This window comes from Balaenoptera musculus, chromosome 15 (assembly GCF_009873245.2).
Source record: "Balaenoptera musculus isolate JJ_BM4_2016_0621 chromosome 15, mBalMus1.pri.v3, whole genome shotgun sequence".
Lineage (NCBI taxonomy): Eukaryota > Metazoa > Chordata > Mammalia > Artiodactyla > Balaenopteridae > Balaenoptera > Balaenoptera musculus.
The window spans coordinates 46,813,739-46,825,867 of NC_045799.1; the positions used below are offsets into that span (position 1 = coordinate 46,813,739).

The window sequence follows — 12,129 nt, forward strand, 5'->3', positions numbered from 1 at the left end:
AATCAACTTCTAGGACACACTGTGCATTTCCAGGATGATCCAAAATGCCCTCGTAAGTCAGCGAAAATCATGCACGATCTACCACTTGGATGCACAGAAAACACTGGCAGGATACGCACCCAGGCAAAGAAATAAAATAGCCAACAAGCAATCAGAAGTGGCTCTAGGGCTTCCCCGGTGGCGCAGTGGTTGAGAATCCACCTGCCAATGCAGGGGACACGGGTTCGATCCCTGGTCCGGGAAGATCCCACATGCCGCAGAGCAACGAAGCTCGTGTGCCACAACTACTGAGCCTGTGCTCTAGAGCCCGTGAGCCACAACTACTGAGCCCGCGTACCGCAACTACTGAAGCCCGCGCGCCTAGAGCCCGTGCTCCACAATGAGAGAAGCCATTGCAATGAGAAGCCCGTGCACCGCAACGAAGAGTAGCCCCCGCTTGCCGCAACTAGAAAAAGCCCATGTGCAGCAACGAAGACCCAATGCAGACAAAAATAAATAAATAAATAAATTAATTAATTAATTAATTTTTAAAAAAAGTGGCTCTATCTCAGGAGGTGGTTCATGGCAATACTTATTTTTATTTTTTGCACTGTGCTTTCTCCACAATGTACATGTTCTACTTTGCTAATCAAAAAAGAAATCCTTATACACACTACTATATGTAAAATAGATAACTAATAAGGACCTACTGTATAGCACAGGGAACTCTTCTCAACACTCTGTAATGACCTATAGAGGAAAAGAATTTAAAAAAGAGTGGATATATGGATAACGGATTCACTTTGCTATAGAGCAGAAACTAACATAACATTTAAAATCAACTATACTCCAATAAAAATTTTTTTAAAAAAAAGAAATCTTACATGTTCTTTTTAAAAACCTTCCTCAATATCTCCAATCAAGATGGGCAAAACAGCTGTTTGGGGAACTTGTACTTACACTTGCTCACCTCATTCTTTAAGGCTGAGTCTCATCTTTCCTAAAACCACCTCCTACCTGGAATTAGCTGCATCGTCCCCGAGGTCCCCAGGACATCTGGCATAGTCCCCTATTACGTCCTCATTCCATTATATGATACTTGTTTACAATTCTTTCTCCCTTAAGTTGGGTAACTCTTCAGGCTTCCCTAAAGAGTTATAGGTATTTTAGCAAATAGCACCCACTCAAGAAATATTTTCTGTAAATTGAACTTAATTGTTGCTACATTGGTAACAGTGTGAGCAAAGAGTTGGTCAATCCTCGTAGAATTCCTTGACACACTGTTCCAAACATTCGTGGTACCTGGAAATCAGGAAACACCTTAAGGAACTGGGGACAAATTGATCAAGCTAGTCATAGCAGAATATCCTCGGGACTTCCCTGGTGGCCCAGTGGTAAAGAATCCTCCTTCCAATGCAGGGTATGCAGGTTCGATCCCTGGTCAGGGAACTAAGATTCCACATGCCGCAGGGCAATTAAGCCCACGCACCACAACTACTGAGGTCGCCGCCTCAACTAGAGAGCCCACGTGCCACAACTACAGAGCCCATGTGCTCTGGAACCCATGCGCCACAACTAGAGAGAAGCCCACGCACCGCAACAAAAGATCCCACGTGCGTCATCGAAAAATCTGCGTGCCGCAACTAAGACCTGACACAGCCAAATAAATAAATAAATAAATAAATAAAATATTTTTAAAAAAAAAGAATATCCTCGATGAGCGTGATAGGTAAATGTCTCACTGCAAAATGGTTACTGCTAATTATGAACAGAGCTATGTCCCTCCAAAGCACCCCACCTGTCTTGCTTCTACTGAAGGAAAGAGGGGCTGTGTCTATGTTGTCCCTTGGGGTGTTTCAGACAAATGGAGTTTCAACTGTTTTCAACCCAAGTCAAAGAGCTTCTCTATCCTGTTTGCCATCAGATATACTTTGAGAAAGAATGTGAACAGGCAAGCACTGACAAATTAGAATTAGTGGAAATGTGTATTAACAATTCTTAGAAATAGATCATGTGTAAGACAGAGCCATAAACTTTGATGACAGCAAACATTTTTTAGAAGGGATCTAAGATACTGAAAGACATACCTAATATTCTGTAGCAAATGATTATTGTGAGCTTCCTGTGTCTGCTGCAGGAAGCAAACCAACCTTTTTGACAGGTGTGGCTGGTTCTAGGCGTGGCCTGCCCTCAGATGCCACAGCATCTGAACGAATGGCCTGAGGTACAGGCAGGTTTCCAGACATGGCAAAAGAGGAAAGTATTTGTTCTGCTGGCTAACCCTGCACACGACACAGACACTATGCAAGGAGACAAAATGCAAAGCGAGTTTTGCATCCAATGACTTGAACTTGCTTCCAAATGACCTCATGAATACATTCTCCAAGATCTTCAGAAGAGCAGAAGTAGCTATAAATCAGAGAAGAACAGTCACTCTGTATGTGATGTTTCAAGAGAAAAAAAATGGAAAGGAATAATATGAAGTCACATTAAAGTCTGTGTTTGAAGTTACCGATGTTGAGGACATGTATTTATTAAATATGGGAAACTGTATTAGAGGCAGATGTATTCTGAGTTTAAAAGAAGAATTTAAATGCCCAAGGTAGCTGTATCAGATTTGGGCACATTCAGTTCTTAGTTGTGATGCAACCAATGGCCTTGGTCAAATCAATTCATGAGATGCTAAATATTTCTGCATATAAGTACTGAGCAAAGTAAAGGAAAAGAAGCTAAGAGATGGAGAGAATTTTGTTGGCAGTTTTTTTCTGCTGCAAGTTTATGATCTAAGATTCATAAGCAGAAATAGAAATAATAAAAGGTACATATTTTTTCTCATTATTTCTGGATTATTTTCTCTTTTCATCCCCTCCCCCAAATAATCCTTTCCATAACTTCACAGGTTTCATAAATATCACCCAGTGAATTGGCTGTCAGCTCAGAATTCCCCAGGACTTTAGCCTTGAATCTAGACATATGAAAATGGTAAAAGGATGCTCTGTTAAAACTGGAGAGTCAGGGCTTCCCTGGTGGTGCAGTGGTTAAGAATCCGCCTGCTAATGCAGGGGACACAGGTTCCAGCCCTGGTCCGGGAAGATCCCACATGCCGCGGAGCAACTAAGCCCGTGTGCCACAACTACTGAGCCCATGTGTCATAACTACTGAGCCCGTGTGCCTAGAGCCCGTGCTCCTCAACAAGAGAGGCCAACGCAATGAGAAGCCCCCGCACCACAACGAAGAGTAGCCCCTGCTCGCCGCAACTAGAGAAAGCCCGCGCGCAGCAACGAAGACCCAATGCAGCCAGAAATAAAATAAAAAACAAAACAAAACAGAAAAACTGGAGAGTCCCCAGTTCCTGACTCCCAGAGCACTGAGATAAGCACTGAGTCACAACATACAGGTAATCACACCTGCCTTCATCCGTCATGGTTTCAGAAGCTCTACACCCACACATCCATCCAAATAGCTAGATTGAAAAAGTAGCCAATAGCAAGTATAGATGAGAACAGAGCATTCAGAACTCCCACACACTGTTGGTGGAAGTGCAAATTGACAAAATGACTTTGGAAAACTCTTGGGCACCGTTTACTAACGTTGAATATATAAGCATCCTACAGCCCAACAATTCACTCCCATATCCCTAACTGAAGCATGTCACATGTGTTCCCCAAAAGACATGCACAAGAATGTTCATTGCAGCGTTATTCAAAATAGTCCCAAGCTGGAAACAACACAAATACCCATCAACAGTAGAATGGATACACAACTTGTGTTGTAGTCACAGAATGGAATACATGCTGTATGATTCCAGTCATATAGAGTTCAAAAACAGGCAAAACTAATCGATGGCAATAGAAAGTGGTTACCTTGCCGTGCAGTGTTTAGAAGGGAGCCCCTGGGGGGCACTGAGAACGTTCTGTGTCTTGATCTGGGTGCTGTGCTGTGTTTACTTTGTGACAACTCACCTAACTGCGAACTGATGTGTGTGCTTTTTCTTCATCTTGTTTTACTCTGGTGGGACTTTCTGAAATGCAGCACTAAATGCGAGAGGGTTTCATTCAGAAGCCAGAGGGCAGCTAACAGGCTCTGGTTGTGCCTCTTCCCCAGACTGTAAGCCACCACTCTCCTCTTCCAATCTTGTGTTCCAACCTCTAGCCAAGTGAAGAAGTGAAGGGCGGTACCAGGGGGGGCAGTCTGAGTGTCTTGTGGTTTTGCTATCAATGCTGTTGCACAGCTGCTAAGAAGCTTGCAACTTCCTCAGGGACACAGACCCTTCCAGAAGTGGCCAGTGGTGGGGAACGACTGCTACCCCGTGGCATTGGGCAGGGCTGCCAAGGGAGTTTTGAATTCTGTGTGTCTGAACTAGGGGTGTGGAGTGATGGGGGTGGAGTTTCAGGAGCCTGGGCACCCCAGTCATCCACTTGGGCTGGAGTGTCCCAGTGAGGCGACAGCAGGAATGGGGGGGGGCGTAAAGGAGGATAAGACGGTACACAGGGGCAGCGACAGCCATCGTGACCTGGTCCAGCTGGGATCCCCAGGGGGCCCTGCACACCCAGCAGGAGCCTCTTTTTGTGAAGCTGTTTTGCTGGATCCCTCTTTCTACCTGAGGACAAAGGGATCTTTAGAGATGGGCCTCAGTCCAGAGGTGATGAGTCCAGGTGGGGATGCGGGTGGAGCTCTGGTGACGTGCCTGCCCAGAGACACCCTTCCCCCAACTGAAAAGGGACTGGGAAATCACGGGGGAAGGAGGGGAAAGTAAAAAGCCTTTATTTTCCCATACTCTAGTCTTTGGGGGAAAGGGGTGGGGAGAAAGAGGAAATAAGCTGCAGCATTTGGAGAGAGCATCGACAAGAAACCCGTCATCCTCCTCCTCCCGGCTTCCCGGATTCTCTTCAGTAAAACACCAGCAGAGGGCCTGGGGCAGAGCTAATCAGCTGCTCCCTTATTGGTAAACATTACAACAGCCCGTAACTCAGAACTGATGGAGGAAGCATGGCTGGAACATAGCGGGAAGGGGTTCTGGGCCCTCCCTCTGCTTTGCTAGGGAGGAAGCTTAAGGCCTATCACACATCTACAACTTTTTATTTTTTTACGCACTAGCTGGGATCCCCTAATTGCTTTACGAGCGTGACGTCTTGTTTCTGCAAGAGGCTTCTGATGCTTGAATACTTTTAGAATCTCCAAGGGGCTGGCATCTGTCATTTGTCCATTCACCAAACATTTACTGAGTGTATGCCATATGCCAGACACCATTCTGGGCACTGAAAACACAGCACTGAACACAGACCAAATCCCTCCTCTCACAGAGCTTACTTTCTAGTGCTGGGAGTCAGAAGACACATGATTAGGCAAGTGAATCTATGTCAGGTCTGTACAAGTTCTACAAATTAAGATAAAGCCAGGGGCTTCCCTGGTGGCGCAGTGGTTGAGAATCCGCCTGCCACTGCAGGGGACACGAGTTCGAGCCCTGGTCCGGGAAGATCCCACATGCCGCGGAGCAACTAAGCCCATGCGCCACAACTACTGAGCCTGTGCTCTAGAGCCCGTGAGTCACAACTACTGAGCCCGTGTGCCGCAACTACGGAAGCCCACGCGCCTAGAGCCCGTGCTCTGCAACGAGAGAAGCCACTGCAATGAAAAGCCCGCGCACTGCAATGAAGAGTAGCCCCCGCTCGCCACAACTAGAGAAAGCCCACATGCAGCAACGAAGACCCAACACAGCCAAAGATAAATAAATAAAATAAATAAATTTATTAAAAAAAAAAAAGATAAAGCCAGCTAAGGGGACAGAAGAAGGGAAGGTCCATGGGTGATTGCTTCCTGGAGGAAAGGCATTCCAGGCAGAGGGAACAGTAGGTACAAAGGTCGGAGAGCAGGAGCCTGCTTGGCCAGGAGCCGGGGTACTGGAGCAGACAGATGGAGGGGAAGACACTGTAAGAAGAGCCGGTGAGGGCGGGGAGGGGTCAGATCCCACAGGGCTGAAGGATTTTGGTTTTAAATGGAAAACTACTAAAGGGCTTTGAACGGGAGTTCCGTGACTTGGATTCAGAGGAAATAAAGTCAGAGCATCCTCTCTGCTGCTTAGATAACAGCCCAGAGAAGGTGGGTCGGTGATGATGAAGCAGAGGCACCAGGCAGGGGTCTACCGCAGCGGTGGTGAGGGGTGGTCTGACCCTGGGCCTATCTTACAGGTAGAGCTGCAAGGATCCGGAGGGGGAGGGGAAGGCGGTTATGAGAGAAGAGGCATCAGGGTTGATGCAAGGCCCAAACACCTGGAGGCAGGTTACCGGGATGGGGAAGACCAGGGAAGAAGCAGCTTTGTGAAGGGAAACCGAGGGCTCAGTCTCAGTCTTTGTAAGTTTGAGATGCCAAAGGTCAGGCTGAGTGGGCAGCTGGATGCAAACATCTGGATTCCAAGAGAGGACCAGCGTAGGGATGGATACAAGTTGGGAATCACCAACATACAGATAGGATCAAAGCCACAAGCCTGGATGAGATCGCACACGAAGTTACTCTAGAGATCTCTCTGTAGACAATATATTGTACTTACCACGTGCCAACACTGTGCTAATAATAAGTCCTTTACAGCTATTGACTCAATAGTCCTAACAACTCGGAGGTAAAGCTCCGCCATTATCCCCATTTTACTGATGTGGACACTAAGGCACTTACTCCGAGAGACAAGGGGACAGTGCAGAGGCCTCTGGGTACTCCAGGGTCAGGAGGGCAGGGAGACCAAAGAGGAACCAGCCAGGACACTAGAAGCGGTGGAAGGTGAGGTGAGAGGAAACCAGGGAGCATGGTGTCCCCAAAGCCCACAAGTGTCCCTGCAGGGGACAGGAGGTGGGAGCTGACCACTGGATGGAAAAAAGGGACATCTTTACTTTCACTAACCTGGATCTGAAATTACTTTCCTCCCATTTCGAACGCAGGCAACAAATCCCAGTAGTTCTCTCAGCCCCTGAGACTCTGTCACCAGCAGCAGCCCTAGGTGTCTTCACTGTCGGTGCAGAAGTACCATGTGTGCTCATCTCTGTTTCCAGACGACAGCAGTTCCTAGACCCACAGCCTCACTTGGCTTTTTAACGTGTCAGTAAAGAAGTACCTATGCTATGAAATCACACATGTTAAAAATCTGATCCTTGTATCCCAATACAACTGTTTCCCCTGTCAGCCTACATATTTTATATCATGCATTTAAAATATCCTGAGAAGGGGTTCATGACACCAGGAAAGGTTTAAAGATCTCCAGCTCATGTCAATATTGACCACAGACGAACAACCAAAAGCCACCGCAGGTGGGGAACAGCATCCTAACCGAGGGCGCCAGCTTGGCCCTTAACCTCACATTCCACAAGCTAAGGAAGCCCGGACACTTCCTGATGACTGTGTCTGGGGCAGGTGAGGTTAGATCGCAGCTCACACGCACCCTCACCGAGGACGATGCCACAAAGGAAGACGACTGTGATGCATCCCTGAGGCCACCAGAACGTGCCCAGCCCAGGTATGGGGGGATGGTGGGCAATTGCTTCTTCTCTCTACAGGGGTCTCACTTGAGACGACTCTGCTACCCCCACTCCTGCTCCTTCCCTCTCGTCTGCCCTTTGGGCTGTTCTGTGCCAGGCTGAGCTGCTGTTTCCCTGTGACCGCAGCTCTGCTCTGCTCTGCCTTCACTTTGGAAACAACTCAGAGCGCTCCTCATCATACCCCGCCCCCGTCATCTGGCTCTCCTGACTTCTCTGCTGGGCAAAATGGAGGGATTAACACAAAGTCACTGTTCCACGCTTCCAAACAATCAATGAGAGACCCCAGCACAGAAGCCACAGCCTCTTCAGGCTGGCTTTTTTTCCATGTCACAGGGGTCCCACATCAGCAGAACGAGGGCCATGATGGAGCTTTCCTTTATAGGGTAATTAGGAGACTCAATGAGTTGGCAGCTGCAATGCACTTAGAACAGTGGCTGGCACGTGGTAAACACCATGTACATCGTTAAATAAAGACAATCTTGACTTTTCTGAGTCCCATTTTAAAAAAACCAAGTAAAACGCCTTTTAAAATTCATAAATTCAGTGTTAACCAACATAGCATTCAAGAATAACTGACATTAACCTGGAAAAAAAAAGGTATGGTGGAATGCTTACAGTCATTCTTAAATTTGAAAAGCTTAAAGGAGATGTTAAGGGTAAAGAGAGATCCTCTGGCTAAAAGTTCCAGGGAGTTTGGAACTACTCTGAACATGGAGCAGAAAATCTCTAATCAAAGATCATTGGCATTTGTCTAGTTTATGGGGAGAAAAATGAAACCACCAAAGCTGTTCACACCGAGATCAAGGGGAATCACAGAATGCCACGGGGAGGACCACCTGGTCTACCTCTGTCGTTTTTGTAGGAAGGAGACGAAATGGCAGGCACGAGAATTTTCCACAGCTAAGGGGGAAATTCTCCAGAGACGCAGGGTGTGGAAGTACCATCTCCCAGCTGCAGGGTGCCTCGCGGGGACTGCCAGCTCTCCCCTCCTCCACGGCAGGAACAAGTCCGGCTGGTTTGAAACTTGCCTGGATAACCAGAACCTGGTTCGCCTGCCTCTGCAGGACTCCTCCTGCCCGTCTCATGACTTGCAAGCAAAACCAACTCTGCAGATCTCACCCTTGCCCTGCACCAGGCAACCTCGACTTCATTTCCCGAGAAAAGGGGGAAGCTGATAATGAATCTGGCCTCCGGGGCACCAAGTGTCCGTGCCGTTTTTGTATTGCTTATGCTCTGTTGTTCTTGCTAGAAATGAGCTAGAGCCTCCAAGAGCTGGAAGAGGTTTGGGGGATCTCCTCCAGCCTGCCCCCCCACTCTGACCTCTGCACCCCCATTCTGCAGAAAAAGCCAGTCCCTAGCTACCTACCTAGACCACGTGCAATGTGCACACATTATAACACATCTAACCAGTGCCTTCCTTAATCACTCACAACCACATCCGATTTCCAATACGCTAGGCTGGATCGCATGTCAGGCTAAGGGCCACGGAAGGGGCTGGGGTTTTTTCTGACCTGAGAATGCAAAACGAGTCCATCCTCTTTTGTGCTCCCTTTAAACCTTCTGGAGACTGACACGGGCTACACTGAATTCTATTTTGCACACGGAGGATCCCACTGCGTTACGGTTTCCATCATTGTGAGTAGGTGGATGTGACAGACAGAACTTTAGCTTTCCAGGTTCTGATGCCAGGCGGAATGGAGAAGGTGTAAAATTCAAGTGCCTTCACAGGGATTAACGGGAACCCGGACAACTGGTTCCTAGGCCACTCCCACCTCCTACAGAGAGCTTCTTCTGGAGCGGCGACCACACCCCCAGCTCCCAAACCTGAGGGGTGACCGGGACGGCAGTCCTCGTGGCTAAACAGGCTCACGTCGCCCCCATCACGCGCCCGACGCCTAATCGCCTCGGTCACCTGTGGGCTTCTGTGGGTCCCAGGCCATTTTCCAGGCTGACATCTGTCTGCACCATCTCCTGTTTCAGTTCTCCAATCTCCGAGGCGATTGTGTCAATGAGCTATTCAAAGACAAAAATAGTGTGACGTCAGGAAGTGGAAGAGGCGTGTGCAGAGCTGAGCAGCTTCAGCCGCTGCAATAGGAGCACAGAGATGACCACCTTTTTTTTTTTTTTTTTTTTTTAAATCCTGGCTTTGTGAATTTCCTTTACCCAGCCCGGGGTTGGGGGGCAAAAAATAGAGAGGGAGGGAGCAGCTTCTTAGAAAGAGGAAGAACTTAGGTTTCGGTATTGCCCTAAGAAAAAAATATTGACACCCAGTTTGGCTTCTCAACATGACTACAAAGAGGAATAAATAAATCTTGGCAAAACCAGGCCTCAAAATACATATTGCCAAAGTGAAAACTCCTAAAGGATGCCCTGGGTTAAAATGTATACCATCCTTATACTGGTTACAGAAAGAAGCCTGTTTCAAAGATATATACACTTGGCAAATCAATTTCCAATGACTTTAAATTTATTTCTCGTCTTATTCTTTGCTTTCTTTCTTTTTTTTTCTTTTTTCTTTTTTCTTTTTGATGAGAAGATTGTTAGGGGAAAGGGAAGAGAGAGGGTTGTGTGAGGCTGGGAGCAGGTGAGTGGGCAGTCAGGGAGCCACAGGGGGAAGAGATGGGCAAATGTGTCCTCTTCTTGGAAAAGACTTGTGTGGGCTCGCATTCCCCGCCCACATGCCTGGAAGAGGCTACATCTGACCCTGAAGTTTGGTGTGAATTCTTGAGCACCCCCATCTGCTCATTCAAAAGCATCTTCACTGGTGTTAACCAGGCTCTGCGCGTGTGGAACAGAGGCTCTCAAAGTGTCACTGCTCGTCCATTTTTTTAAAATGTAGTTAATTGTTTCATATAAATGTTACTTATGTCAACATGTAATCGATTATTGTTTTAAAATAAATATTTAAAATTTTTTCTTCATTTATTTCGTAATACAGCAAGTCCGCTACATACAAACGAGTTCCGTTCGGAGAGCGTGTTTGTAAGTCCAATTTGTTCGCTAAGTCCAACAAAGTTAGCCTAGGTACCCAACTAACACAATTGGCTATATACCGCTGCTTTTACGCTTGCTTCCGGACATCCTAGGCTTGAAATAAAGACACTGTACTACCGTACTCTATACAGTACTGTAAAGTACACAAAAGCACAACCACTTGTAGAGGATGCACGCACGTGACGATGTACACCAGACACATGAACTAACTTATGTGATTGGACGTGCGAACGCACGTTTGCATCTTTGAAAGTTCGCAACTTGAAGGTTCGTATGTAGGGGACTTACGGTACAGCAGGTATCTGTAGATATAATACACATGAACACAAGTTGTTTGTAGGGCCCTTCATAATTTTTAACAGTGTGAAGGGGCCCTAGGATTTATAAAACACTTGAGAATCACTGTTTTGGCTAAAGACAGGTGTCGTCTTGCCTCAAGCAGCTTTCATACCACCCAGACTCAGGGAGAAATTTCATTTTGAGCCTAGAGACTGTTCCAGAATGTTGACGTCCATCTATTCATTCATTCATTCATTCATAACTTTATGGCTACCCACTTCTTGCCATACACTGCAAGTGTAGAGTAGGGTTGACAGTCCTCATGGAGATGATATTCTGGTGGGACACAGACCAGAGCACTGAGCACTGAGACGTCCCAGAATGAAAAGAGAATCAAGTGATGCTGTAGGAAACAGCTAAAGGGCCACCCTAGCTATGGCGGGGTGGTCAGGACATGTCTTCCAGGAAGTGATGGAGCCCTGAATGACAAGGGAGCCATGAAAAGATCAAGGGAAGAGCCATCCACACAGAGTCCCAGAGGCTAGGGAGGCATGTGGAAGGGTGCAGTCTGCCTTTGACCAGACCTTGTCCGCCTTCTAGATCACGGTACCCTTGGATTTGAGTTTTCAACTGAGAACCATTGGAGGGCTTTAGTAGGGGAATGGCATTTTACCTGTTTTATGTTCTAAAAAGATCCCCTTGGCTGTGGCTTAGAGATGGTTTGTAAGGAGAAGCAGCAAAACTAGTTAGGAGGCAACTGCAATGGTCCAGCCAAGAGGTGATGGTGGCTTTGGTCAAAGTGGTAGCAGTGGAATTAGAAAGAAGGGGGGAAATCCAGGAACAATTGGACACGGAAATTAATAGAAGTTGATGGGCTGAACGTGGCGGTGGGGAAAGAGAAGAATCAAGGACAACTCCTAAGTTGTTGGCTTGAGCAATTAGAGAGATGACAGTGCCCTTGACTGAGATGGGAAAAAATGGGGAAGGATTAGATTTGAGGAAGAAATCAAGCTGGACACTGCGTAGGTTAAGTTTTAACTGAGTTGCTTACTGGCCATCAATTAAATGTATTAAGTGGCTTTTGATATTAAGGGTGGAACAACTTGTACATTTGGAAGTCACTGGAATAGGTGTTAGTGTTTCAAAGTCCTGTGACAAGGAGAGATTACCTAAGGGGGCGGGGAAGTTAGAGAAGGGGCCCCAGCAAACAGCTCTGTGCACTCCCAATACTTAGAGGTCAGGAGACAGGAGACCAGCCAAGTCCATCCCCTTCATGTGTGACTGGGGTGCAGGCTGTAGGTGGAGCTTCTGGAAGTACTGGGGCCTTGGGAGAGAAGACCAGGAGATCTTTTAC

At 47.1% G+C, this 12,129-nt stretch overlaps 1 protein-coding gene across 3 annotated transcripts in view; it reads right to left on the reverse strand.

Annotated features, from left to right (window-relative positions):
* RIN2 (Ras and Rab interactor 2) overlaps nt 1–12,129 on the reverse strand; it is a 224,159-nt gene that overhangs the window by 53,251 nt on the left and 158,779 nt on the right. For all 3 annotated transcript variants that reach the window (XM_036825813.1, XM_036825812.1, XM_036825814.1), the window contains one exon: nt 9,415–9,515. In XM_036825813.1, the coding sequence (XP_036681708.1) occupies nt 9,415–9,515 (101 nt within the window). The remainder of the gene's footprint in view (nt 1–9,414; nt 9,516–12,129) is intronic.